Below are 13,363 nucleotides of genomic sequence, written 5' to 3'. Positions count from 1 at the left end.
GGTACCCCTGGCGTGTTACATGCTGGGGTTGTCAGGCTATAATACGGAAAACCTGACCGCAAACCATAGTGGTGCACCGTGTTGGGAAAGATGGCACGTTCCTCGCACGTTAAAGAACCCTGCTGTGGTATTCGATAGGAGTAGGAACCTTTGGGCTCCGCCACAGGAGGCTAAATTGCCTGATCTTACCCATCCCCCCTTTTTCCAGTGGCAATCAAAATTTGTCGACCCTATTATTCTTGTGACCCATCCTTTTTTTTTTCATTTCATGTTCATTATATCATCCATTTCATGCTCATTGTCTGAATATAGCTGAAATATTGCTGCTCGGACGTTAAACCCCAGCAAACAAACAAACAAACATTATAAAGGCACTGTATTTGAAATTTTGTCTTCACCAATTACGATACATAAAAATTTGTATGCTGTAAAAAATCTTTCTCAGGTATCATTCTGTTGTATGTAGTTACTTGTACTCCTTTTTAGTTGTATATATTTTTCTTTTTTCATTTTTAAAGTCATTGGGGGTTGAATTGTTGTTCACAGGTTATGAAGTTAAAGGTTGTCCTATTGCCAGGACAAGTTAAACTACAATTCAAACAAGTAATACTTGCAGAGAGGATAAAATCTTATTCATTTCACAACATTCATTTACTACAGGACAGCATAGATTTCATTTTGGGCAAGTAGAATTTTCATAAACTTGCCTGATAAATTCATACCCTGGTTCATAAATACATGTATACCTAAGTCTGATATTTTATTTATTAAAACATATCTTGATAAACCTTCATGTGAACAAATAGAAATTTTGTATGAGATGTATATTTTTGGTGCAGTCACTGATTAACTTCATTTCTGCTGTAAAATTTTTGTTGCTTTTATTTGGTTTCTTAAATTTTGGTCCCATAAAACTTGGAAACCAATATGGGAGTGACTTGAAAACTTGGTGTAAAATTTGGGCTTGATGGGTTGTAGTGTGTGTAACTTTTAGGTCTAAGACATATTTCAACTTCTTGATTGTTCTTAGGTTTTGTTACTTCTTCAGTATTTTTATAAATTTTTAAACCCTTCCACAAGTAGAGAGGTACTATATGATTCACTCTTAAAATTATGTGGTTCACTCTTAAAGTGTTGTAGTTAAATGTCCATTGATCCATCCTCATTCAGATTCCATGTAATACCTTAAGAGATATCAAAAGATCTTTTTCTAACTTTATACAGTTATTTATTATCATTAAATACAGATCAAGTTTAAATTCCTGTTCGATCTGAGATACAGCAATTTTATATTTTACCTTTCCAATATTTTTTAATAGATTGGAGTTATCTTTCTTGGAATAGAAAAAAAAATTGTGAGAGTTAAGGAACCGACACCATGTCTTCTATGAACAATTCATACTTCTGACATGTTTTTATCCAGTTCTACAGGTCCTTCCATTTAAATAAAATTCTATGAAAATTTCAAATGAACCCAGGCTATATAATGATAGAAGATAGAGTTTTGGTGATCAAAACTAAGTACTGTAAAGAGTAATCAAGGGAACCAAGGTTATAGCGGTAATCAAAAGAATGTAATCCAGGGACAAAGACCAGACATGGAAAACAGACATACACAACAAAGAACATAAAGTAACTAAAATCATACATACAAAGTAACAAAAGTAAATGAGCAACTCGGACTCCACTAAAAACTACTGTAAACTTATCAATTTTTGCAAGATACTTACTTTCCCTAATTTTGAGAAGCACAAAAAAAGTACCAGACAAATTGATTTTAACACTATATAATGCTAATCATATTTTGAAAGAGAAAAAGTTAATCTGTTTTCAGTGCATGTATATGAATTGGTGAAATTATTTTTATTTATTTATTTTTTTTTGATTATTGGGAGTTATATTTCTTGAAAAATTTTAAAAATAGTGATGATTGGTGTATTATTGAGTCTAGAATGTTTGTTTTGAGTTTGATCTGTTGCTCCTATGTGGTGGTATGTAATTTAGCATTTGTCCATGGATTAAAGACAACACAACATGGCAGGGTTAAACCTGGTTTTATTTGATGCCTCATTAAATGTATTTAAAACTCTTTAGCCCAGCATGGGAAATATTTGGAATTAGTATACATCCTCAGTGTGATTGGGTGTACCATGTGTAAGTTTTAGCATAAAATTCTGTGACATATTCCATGGGACAGTTTGATAATTAGTGCGAAAATGAGTTTTACTGCCTGTATGCCTTTCAGCTTTGAAGTGCATCAACTTCCTTTTTGTCTGAAAGTTTGTACTACCTGTATGCCTTTAAGCTTGGAAGTGCATCAACTTCCTTTTTGTCAGAAAGTTTGTACTGCCTGTATGCCTATCAGCTTGGAAGTGCATCAACTTCCTTTTTTGTCTGAAAGTTTGCATTGTGTGTATGCCTTTAAGCTTGGTAATGCATCAACTTCCTGTTAGGCAGAATGTCTGTATTATGTGTATACCTTTCAGCTCTGTTGTACGTCAGTATTCTGTATGTCTGAATGTTTTTGTCAAAAATCACTGGAGCCCTTCATGGGACTTATTTACAGTTTTAACTGGTACTTGTGGAACTTCAGTATAATATAAGTATTGTGAGTGAGTTTAGGGGCTTTGTGTTTACTCATCCTATAAATTTTAGGGATGGTATGCAGTTTGAGGGACACCTGTCTTTTAGTTTATAATGATAAGTATCAATTTTAATGGTATGTTAGTCAGTGATAAAATTCAATACATACCATTTAATCTGTATTTTATTACCTCTTTCTTGTAGGTCTGTGAAAGCTATCAAGAAGTGTTGACAGCCTTCAACAAGCTCTCAGTTAGACCAGGTACTCATATTGGAATTTTATGTTTTCCTTAACTTTCATTCACAGGATCGAAAAAAGAAGAAAAGAAAGAAGGAAAGGCGACATCATTCTGACTCCAGTAGTGATGAAAGGAAAGATAAGAAGAAAAGAAAAATATCCCCAAAAACTGATGACAACAAAAAGAAGAAAAAAGAAACAGAGGAAGCAATTATTGGAGAAGTTAATTATAAACAGTTAAAACAAAGTGAAAAATTAAAACATGACTCAAAACCCAAATTACTTACAGAGAAAACTGGTGTGGACATCTGTGATGATGTAGTGATAAACAAAGACCAATCTAAAGGGGATGTTCTAACTAGTGGAAAAAAGATTAAACTTGTTCTAAAAAAGAAAGAAGATGATCAGAAAACTGATAATGATAAATCAGACACTGAAAATGCAAAGAACATTTCTGATATTGTTGAAAATAATCAAAAGGTTATTTCACGTGGTGACAATGTTGATAATGAATCCCTAAATACTTCAAATGATGAAAAACTAGAATCTGTAAGTGGTAGCAATAAATTTTCAGTTGGTGCTAAAATTTCTTATACTAACTCAAACAAAACTGTTGTCGGAAGTGAAAAAGACAATCGCTCCAACATGGATGAAACTAAAATAGACATGTTTGCTGAGGATGGAACTATTAATTTTAACAAAGTAGGTATTGTTAATAGTGATGAAATTTTGGAGATTTGTGCTCAATTAAATAATGAAGACACAGATGATGAAAATGATACATCCCATAAACAAGATTCATGTAATGATGGTGGCGGGAAAAAAGATACTGAAAGTACAGAGAAAAAAAATATTGAAGAAACAATAGAGATGCTTGGTGTTAAAGGCAATGGGGAACAGAGTACAGAAAAGATCATTAAAATTCCTGTCAAAGATGGGGACATTTACAGTGATGATGATGATATTATGATAATTGAAAAAGAGGAAGAAAAAATTATGATTGAATTAGACAGTGATTCCGATGATGAAAATCTACCTCAGCAAACAGAAATCATGCAAACTGTCCCTGGTCTTGAACCAGGAGAATTAGAGTCTTCATCTTCATCCTCGTTTTCGAATTCTTCATCATCATCATCATCATCATCATCATCATCATCATCATCACACAGTAAATCTCAGTCAACCTGGGTAGAAATTGTTCGACAGCCAACTGCAGCATCTGAAGGTCAATCTAACAGAATAGGTGTAGTCTCAGTGTTGTCAAAGTTTATGAAAATATTTAAATTGCCATATGAGTTTCTGACATTTGCATTAAGAACATACACTGTTTCTGTAGGAGAGAGTGGCTTACACACATGAACTAAATATGTAACATGATTATGTTAAGCATCTTTTTCAAAACAGCTGTTTGTACATTGACTAAGATATTTTCAATGGACATTTAACAGTTCAAAGCTAAATATTTTCCTATTCAATTTATAACTTGTCCAGTTTGTTAATTTGTTCATTGTAACTATATTACATGTACTGATTAAAATTGTCATGAAGCTGAAGTTGAGTATGATTTGTAATTAAAAATGTAATTTATTTCTACTTTTTTCCTATAGAATCAACAATGAAGAATGCACCATGTATAAGAGCTATTGTGTCATTTTCTGACATTTTAGATGAAGGAATGTTATTCATAGCAACGATCAAAGGGGGGTTAATTGGGAGGGAACCGAGATCTGATCTTGTCATACCTATTCCTGATATTAATGTTAGTAAGGTAAGTGAAATAAAGAATACTTCACCAATTTACACTGAATTTCAAACTTGTTTGAACATGTGTACATTTGCAGTAACCCAAAATAACAACTTAAAAAAACTTTTTTAACTAACTAGTTTCATATTTTTAGGCTATTCATACATTCACCTATTTATTGCTGCCTTTTGCCAAACACTTGATTATTTCTGCACCATATTTAGTAATGTAACAATGTATTCTTGTGTTGTAATTACGACTTCTTCAAAATTGATAAAGTGTAGATGCTTGTAAGTCAGCTTTAGCACTATCTGCCTGACTCTTTTATGGTAAGGGAACTTTACACAAAAGGTTTGCTTTGTGTTACATGCTTGCAAAGGGAGATAATATGTTAAAGTTTTTACAGGTTTAGTACTATTGAAAGCTTACCTATTATACATCTAGTTTCAAAATTGGGAGGTTCAAGTTGTGGGGTCACTCATAGTGATTATAGCAGATATTAGATTTGTGTCATGAGGATAAGGGACAGAAATGGAATTTTGAATGGAACTTGATTGGATGAAGTTGCAAATAAACATTTTATAACCCACATGAAGTGTAACTGATAGATTAACAATAAAACAGGTTACTGATAACCAATTATCAGATACCGACGATAACTTACCTGACTTTCTTGTCAAGCTCAGACTACATTGAGTGTTAATTGATGTATCATTAGGTGCATGCTGAAATTAAATATGATCCAAAGCAACATATCTACACTCTGCAGGACAAGGGCAGCCAAAATGGCACCTACATCAACGAGGAAAGAATTTCAGAGGTATTCTTAAAATTGTGTGCAGTATTTTAATTTATCTCTTTTCCTTTGTTACAACATAATGTATTTAAGGCATCATTTTAACAAGTCAATGTTGTAATAAATTGTTAACATATTTTGTTGGTTTAGTCATCTTTTAAACAAAAAAAATGCCAATAAATCTGTTCAGTGGATAAGGTAAAATTTTCACTGAACAACAGGGCTGGGAAGTGGTATATACAAATGTACCCCTTTTACCATGAAAGGAAATAAAATTTGACACGTTAAAATCAAATTCATTATGTGTGTTGTCTGTGAACTTATGAAGTAATGATTTAAATGACATGAAGTGGTACAAAAATAATTTTCTCCTTAGATCTTAGAATATCAATGCATTTTGTATACTATAATTGTGTAAACATTTTCTTATTTGTTTGGTTCAGATAGAAAAAGAATACTTTTATACAATGTATGTTTTGCAACAGAGTAAAAAGGTAAGCGAGTGGAAACCACTGAAGCATGGAGATATACTACAGATTAGTTGTACAAGGTTCAATCTACATGTCCATCCAGGTACGGATACATGTGATTTATGTGAACCAGGACTACTCATACAGAAAAACAACTCAGGTCAGAACTATTATTCAAATCTCTTACGAATATTTTATCTTAGTCCATACTCGGAGCTATTTCAAGCTTGAAAATAGTGTTTAATCAGTTATTCAAAATTAAACCCTAGTGGTCATATCATGTGCCCATGGAATATTTTAATGGTCAAGTCTTTTTTAGGTGGGATGTATTTTGATAACGATCTGATTTCTACTCTCTGTGGGACCTAGGTCATGTTTTCCAGTGTGATATTTGAAGTAAATTTTTCATATTGCTTGTCTTTGGACATGCAGGTCACAGGTTAATGCTACTGTATAAGAATTATTGATTGTGAATTCCATGAAATCAGAAACCCATCATCAAATATAATCTTGGAATCCATAAAAATGTACACTTTAGAATAAAATTACTTCCACAAGAACTGGTAAGGATGGTTCTTGAGGGAATTGTTCTCATTGAAAACTTGCTTCCTGGTTTTTATTTTGGTTTTTGGTATAACATATATCAGGTTTTTGTCACATGTATCTAATTTTTGATTTGTGCACGGTAGCAACAAAAATGCTAAAATTAGACACAGCAAAAATTTCTCTTATAAGTTGGAGTGTTTGATCTTTTAAAAAGCTATCCATTATGAAACCAGTGTATAGTGACTCCCTTCCCCTTGGGTCTTTTTAAGGCAAATTAAAGTCAGATCGTTTTATACTTGGTAAACAACTGTATTATGAATCAATTTCAGGAATAATGTTTTTCCACTATTTCAAATCTGGATTTTACCTTTACGATTCTTTTTTTACTGTATATTTACTTCTGATTTTGCCAATTTCTGCTTTGTTTGTAGACCTTGTAAATCATCCCTTTAGTTTGACACATAGAAGAATAGTATTTAATCTGTCAACTTGGGTGCAGATCATCAATATTGATTGAAAGCACATGACATCATGCATATCAATTCATTAAGAAATTTAATTAAAAAACTTCTTTTCTGCCTAGGATAAAGACTAGGATTGGTCATTATTTTTATATATGAATAAAGCATGTTGTTCATCCATATTTCTTTATTTAACTGAATTAAAAAAACTTCTTTAAAGTGAAGCTGAATCAATCAGACATTGACCTTGTGGGTTTTATTTTAATATTGTAAACACATGTTTTTTATCTTTATACAGTAATTTTATATTCAACAGTTGTAAACTTTCTCTTTCTCACTTGTACTACACCTTAATGATTTATAACTTCTTTGCTTTGATAATTTTACAGCTGCAAGTGTTAGTACAAAAGATATTAAGTCTGACAGAAAACAACAGCTAAGGAACATCAAGAAGAAATATGGCTTAGCTGTAAGTATAGATAAGAAAATGTGAAGGTGGTTGTTGATTGCCTTGTCTGTCCCAATAACCCATTATAAAACTGTTCTGGTAGTCAATGTTAAAACCAACACAACTTGAAAAATATTACGTTTTAGATATCATTCAGGGTTTATTTGCAACTTTATGTTTTTTTTATTGTTATAAATGCCTGATAATTTCTATTGTAGGCCACTGTAGTTATACTTAAAAATATCAGCATTTTCTAATGACACTGTTATGTCAAATGTGTGATGTCACTGATAAACAGATAACATAAGTTTTGAGCATCTCGACAGAGCATCACATCTCACCCTTCAGGGATCGATTTTCCCATTTTTTATCACTTGCTAAAAAAAGCAAGTTCTGATTTTTTTTCTATTTGCTAAAATAAATTTTCGCTTGCTAAATTTTTTAATATGTAATTAAACAATTTAAAGAGCTAAAATACAACATACGACTATTGGTTAGGGCCATAAGGTACAGTATTTGGCCTCTTTGTTTTCTGTCCATTATACCACCAGTGTGTAACAAATGGCCTTGGCTCAAAATTGTCCAGTGCCTTCCCACTCATGTCAATTCTCAATAAATCAAATATATAAAGTGGACTATCATCTGTATTTTCTGCAGGGATTTAATTTTACTGGAAAATTTACCAGCAAATTTTAGCGAGTGTTGTCTCCATTTACATGTATTTATCGTATAATTTATGTCAAATAAACTTTTTGTACCTACCGATGACGACCTGTCTGTCAAGTGTTTAGTACAGATCTCGCACCAGCTTTTAGTGACAACGTCTCCAGTCCGACTCTGTTTGTAGGCGATTGGGATTTGAAATTCCTTCTCCCATTTTTTAACGGTCTTCAAAGAAGCTTCATTAATGCAAACGTTATTATTGTCCGGCTGGCTTGTGTTGTCTACTCCTGACTGTTAACGTTTGTTTACGTTACTAAAAAAAGTCGTAATAGGGTTTGTAAGTCTCATTCTAGTTTCAGTTTCCCTTCCGAGATTTCCGGTGTAGAACGTATTGAAATCCGAAGACCGATATGCATTTTAGTGTGTACTTCCGGGAAATTCAAACACTGCTTCACAAATCAAAATCTTCTATTTTATGCTGTACTAAACATGTTTATCTCTTAGAACTTGATAATTGTCATTTTTAATCAGTATTTTTACCCAAAAATGATACTTCGCTTTTAATATTGAACTCAATGCTATGTAAAAGGCGAATCTCCATACATTTGAATGGTAGACTAGGACCCATTCTTACGAAACCACAGAGTCACGTGACGAGACTTACATACCCTATTGGTCGACTCATGCCCGCATATATAAATAAATATTGACCTTGCAAGGTCGTTTAATTTTCTTGGGTCCGTAAAACGCTTTAAGGCAGGAGAAATAATCCTCGCATGAAGCGTTCTAATGATCCTGACTCTCAAAAGTGAAACTTGGCAATAAAAGAAACACTCACTAAATTTTGCTGGCATGATGTAGCTTCAACTCACTAAATTGAAATTCCACTTGCATTTAGGGAGTATTTCCAGTAAAATTCGATCCCTGCCCTAACAGACTCACTGTGATATTTTCTGTTACACCTTCAAAATTGCAGCTATTCTGTATACACAAGGCCCTTTTTGAAAGATGTTTGACAGAAAGTGTTGACAATCATCAGTCACACTTTTTATGGAAATCAAAAAAGCAACTATTGGCAAAAACAAATTGGGCCTAAAAAAAAATTTCTAAATTCTGTTCCCGGTAACATCTTTTCCAAAGGTAAGGTAGTGTTTTTATTTTTGTATAAATATATGAATATATATGAGTCAATACTACCTGAACTTCCTGAAACATTTCACTTTTATAATGCAAATACTGAAAATGTTGAACTGGTACTGGCAAGGACCATGCTGGATATTATTGTTTGCATTCACATTTTTTTCTTTTAGATGATTTTAAAGTTTTTAACAGTATATATTGTGAAGTTTTGAAATTTGCTGAAATATGAGGGGTAAAAAATTCAATTTATAAAATCAACTATTAATACATTAGAGATAGTGTATGATTTGGATGCCAAAGTCTGAAAAAACAAAATTTATTTGAAATGCTCATTTCTGATTTATATATTGTAATGTTTTAGAACTCGAGTTACACAGATAATATGGGAGCTATCAATAATCCATCCTATAAAGACAAAGCTTTAGAGAGACGTAAAACAGTTGGTAGTGATTGCCCTGTGAAGGAACCAGATCAGTCTTCTTCTATCCACCTGTAAGTGATTGATCACTATTGCTCAGTATATCTGTCTATCGGTCTGTTACCCAAAGTTTTTTTTTAAATGGCCTGATTGTATTGATTTGATATTTAGTTAACTTATGAATAAGGTGTTATTTCAGCCATTACTATCAGCTCTGTAGACTTCTGATTTCTGTAGGAGATGGTTTTATTTTATTTAAGCATTGCATATGAAGAACCAACGTATCAGATATTAGTGTTCTTGCTTTTGTATTAAAAATAGAATCTTTCATTCATTAAAGCTAGTCTTAGACCAGGCTTCCCAATATTTAAATCTCAATCACTGATTTTGCAATGCTTATTTTGGGTCCAAATTTTGGCCCTCTTGTCTTTTAGAGAAATATGTTCCAAATTTCCCAAATTTAGCAGTAAAATTCCAAATTGTAACTTGAAACAATATATCTCAAAAATTTAGATTTATGAGATGCACAAAATCCTTTCTCCTCTCTACTGTAACAAATTTGTCATCCTGGGATCATGGACTTCACCCTTAAATTACCTCTGAAATGAGGTTTTTTTCCCCTAAGGAAACGTTCCCAATTTGTCCAAAGAAATGGCCAAAAATTAATTTAATTGAACAGTATTGCTGAAATCATAAATGATTCTTTACATTTGACATTACAGGAAAATACAAGATGACAACAAAGGTCACCAGATGTTGAAGAAATTAGGTTGGGCTGAAGGAGAGAGCTTAGGGAAAGATAATTCAGGAATTCAGGAACCAGTGAGTTGTTACAGCAACAATAAAATTATGAAAATTAATTCTCCATTATTTACTTTGCCTTTTGATGTATCAATTTATTTTTATCTTATAAAAGTAGGCATAATCCCTGATTCCAGTATTAATGTTTAACTGGTGTCCAATATTACGTAATATTGCATTAAGATAGATTGCATTCCATTGGTGAAAGAAGATTTATTGAAACATGGTAATGCTTTAATGCCCAAATTAACAAAATTAAAAAAGGTTGTTGATCATAGATTAAAACACAAAATGCTCTTCTGCCAATGGGTTTTGAAAAGCATTGTTTTTCATTTTAAATTCTGGTGCAGATTTGATTTTACTGTGATAAATTTTGCACCATTTAGCTTGACTATATATGCTCTCAACAACACTTGTATGAAAAGAGTGATTTGTGTTTGAATGAATTTAGCCATGCTGACATAATCAGTGAAATAGCCAGAAAAAACAGTCAATTTTTTAACACATTTCAACAGCACATCAGAATTTGCCAACTACTTCATCCTGTAGTATTCTTCATTAGGTAATATTCCTCTATGAAGTATTGTTTACCTAGTCACCTTGGACCAAATCCTTCAATTTTATTTCCTATAAAACTATATACACATGCTACTCCTTTTGTTTAACATCTCAGTGCAAGTGTTATCTTGGCTGTTGCATACTGAATTCTCAGGAATTTTTATAAAAATAGGAATAGACAAAAACTTTCACTTCTGTAGGTCTAATCTGGTATTGTTGAATGTTGCTTCAATTGAATCAAGGGATGTTAGTTATGTTTCTGAAATGTTTTCAGGTTGTTTATTTTTTATTTTATTTTATTTATTTATTTATTTATTTTTGTTTTTTGTTTTTACCAAAAGAATTTTTTACTTTCATTCCCAATTCTGTCAATGGAGTAATTCTATCATGTTGTATACCGAAAACGTCCTATATGCAAAAGTGTTGCAAGAAACTAAAGTAACTAGGCTCATTAAATTTTACACCCTACTGATCAGCATGTGTACTATACTGGAGTGGTTATATTTGAGTCAAATGGCAGATTGTTTATTGAATTATCTTCCTTCCTCAGACTCTTTTGACCCTGATATAAATCAAATGCCAACTAGGCAATTCAAGTAGTAAGGACTGCATTATGTATGTCAAATCTTTATAGCTATGATACAGGGTTATCATCATAGACAAATGACAGGCTGTCAGGGGCCAATCCAGAATTTTAGATTAGGGGGTGCACAGTTGAAATTTTTTTAGGTTAAATTTTTGAAATATTCTTCTAGAGTGAGTGCAATGTAGATATCTTTTGTGTAAAAATTAGCAAGAAATTAAAGTTTAAACCTAAAACCACCTATATCTGCCCCTGACAATCCATGCTTTGCAAATTTTAGGGGGGTGCACGCCCACCCTCGCCCCCACCTGAATCCCCCCTGGTAATACCTGATGTCCCTTATTGAAAAATAAAAAAATATATGAATTCATTTCCAGCAGATTTTAGCTAGTGTTTCCCATTTTACGTTTTGGAAAAAAAAAACAATACAATGGTTCATGTTGTTTCTTTTATAGACATTTGCCCCAGAATTTGCCTTGTTACAAGAAAACTTATATTATAAACATGAGATTGATTTCATTATTATGCCGATAGTTTTCTGTTTTTCCCACCAATGTTGATATTTTTTGCATAGCAGATGAATTTTGTTTTAAAGGATGTTTCAATTAATTACTTGCAAAAATCAGTATTATGGCATGTTTTGTGTGGTATTCACGAAAAACAACTTCCAAGCAAATTTAATTTGATGATGAATTGCATTTTGTCAAGGATTTTTTTTAAAAAATGTTTTTGATCACAAATTTATTCATCAAATTGATGTTTATCACCTGCAATCTCAAACAAAAGTTAATGTTTGAAGCATAATTAAAATGAGTTGCTTCTTGTAGCGCTGGGTTGTGGTCACAGCCATATGGTGTATCACTGACATTTAGATACAGCTATTCACTTTTTCAGATAAATGTCAATATACGTGTTGACCAACAGGCTGGGCTAGGGGCATTTGGCAAAGCCAATGAATTGTCAATAGATAGAGCTGGAGTTGCCCAGTCTCGGAGACGTTTCTTACAGACCCAAATGAGAATGCAAACCACTGTAGATACTAATAAAGACCAATCATTTAAGCCTTTGATATGGGTACAGGGTCAAACCCAGAGACCTGATGATGAAATAAATAAATAATTTTAAGTTAGTGTTATGTTTTGTGTGACAGTAACTGGATGGGCAGTTGTAGGGGTTGAATTCATTGTAAGCAATTGTTTTGTGTGACAGTAACTGGATAGGCAGTTGTAGGGGTTGAATTCATTGTAAGCATCCCGTTTGCCCTTAATACTGTTGGCGTTTTTGCCCTGAATACGAGTTAAATAGAACTGGTCATGTGTAAAATGTTTACCTAGATAATGGGCAAGGGCAAGGTCTGTCCACGTCCATCTTATCATCTGTTTATCATCTGCAGTACTTAATATTTTTTTTTATTATAATTTTTTTTGTTCTTGCATTACATAATAAAATATTGGTCGTCGGGTATACTAAGACGGTGTTGAAAATTAAAATGAAATAAGTTAATGCCTTACGTTATGCAATAAAATATCTGCTGTTATTTTGTTGGTTTTCTTGTTAGATTATTAAAGCCTGTTTACTTTTGTTTATCTTAATGTGTTCAATGAAATCTGGTTAGATTCCTAGCCCTGATGACAGATGCATTGGAATATGATTATAAAATTAATATTTTTTCAATACCAGGTGGAAACAGTTTGTGTACTCGAAAACTTTGTTTTGCAGCTGTGACTAGTCTTTAGCGAAATAAATTTTATGATATTTTTATGATTATTTAACTACGGGCGGGTCTAAAGTTAGGACGCCAATTTGCTAAAGCATTAAAATACTCATAAACCAATGTAGTTCAATGAAGAATCCAACAAACCCGTTCTGGATAATGCATCATTATTTGTTAAACATTTTTAGAAGGGAAAACTT

The 13,363-nt window shown here is 32.4% G+C and overlaps 1 protein-coding gene across 3 annotated transcripts in view; it reads left to right on the top strand.

The window, feature by feature from the left end:
- The window catches only part of LOC148622985 (uncharacterized), a 31,099-nt gene extending 18,520 nt beyond the window's left edge, over window positions 1-12,579 (top strand). For 2 of the 3 annotated variants that reach the window (XM_088573395.1, XM_088573396.1), the window contains exons 6-13: window positions 2,891-4,064; window positions 4,429-4,589; window positions 5,284-5,385; window positions 5,847-5,991; window positions 7,228-7,307; window positions 9,451-9,581; window positions 10,230-10,329; window positions 12,344-12,579. In XM_088573395.1, coding sequence (XP_088429521.1) covers window positions 2,891-4,064; window positions 4,429-4,589; window positions 5,284-5,385; window positions 5,847-5,991; window positions 7,228-7,307; window positions 9,451-9,581; window positions 10,230-10,329; window positions 12,344-12,568 — 2,118 coding nt within the window. In that variant the 3' untranslated portion in view covers window positions 12,569-12,579. The remainder of the gene's footprint in view (window positions 1-2,890; window positions 4,065-4,428; window positions 4,590-5,283; window positions 5,386-5,846; window positions 5,992-7,227; window positions 7,308-9,450; window positions 9,582-10,229; window positions 10,330-12,343) is intronic. The other variant, XM_088573397.1, reaches the window with a different exon arrangement.
- The last annotated feature ends 784 nt before the right edge of the window (window positions 12,580-13,363 follow it).

The sequence above is a fragment of the Perna viridis genome, chromosome 3 (assembly GCF_037379345.1).
Source record: "Perna viridis isolate PV_CMFRI_1.1 ecotype Kerala chromosome 3, ASM3737934v1, whole genome shotgun sequence".
NCBI classification, from domain to species: Eukaryota; Metazoa; Mollusca; class Bivalvia; order Mytilida; family Mytilidae; genus Perna; species Perna viridis.
This window is presented reverse-complemented; position numbering and strand designations above follow the sequence as displayed.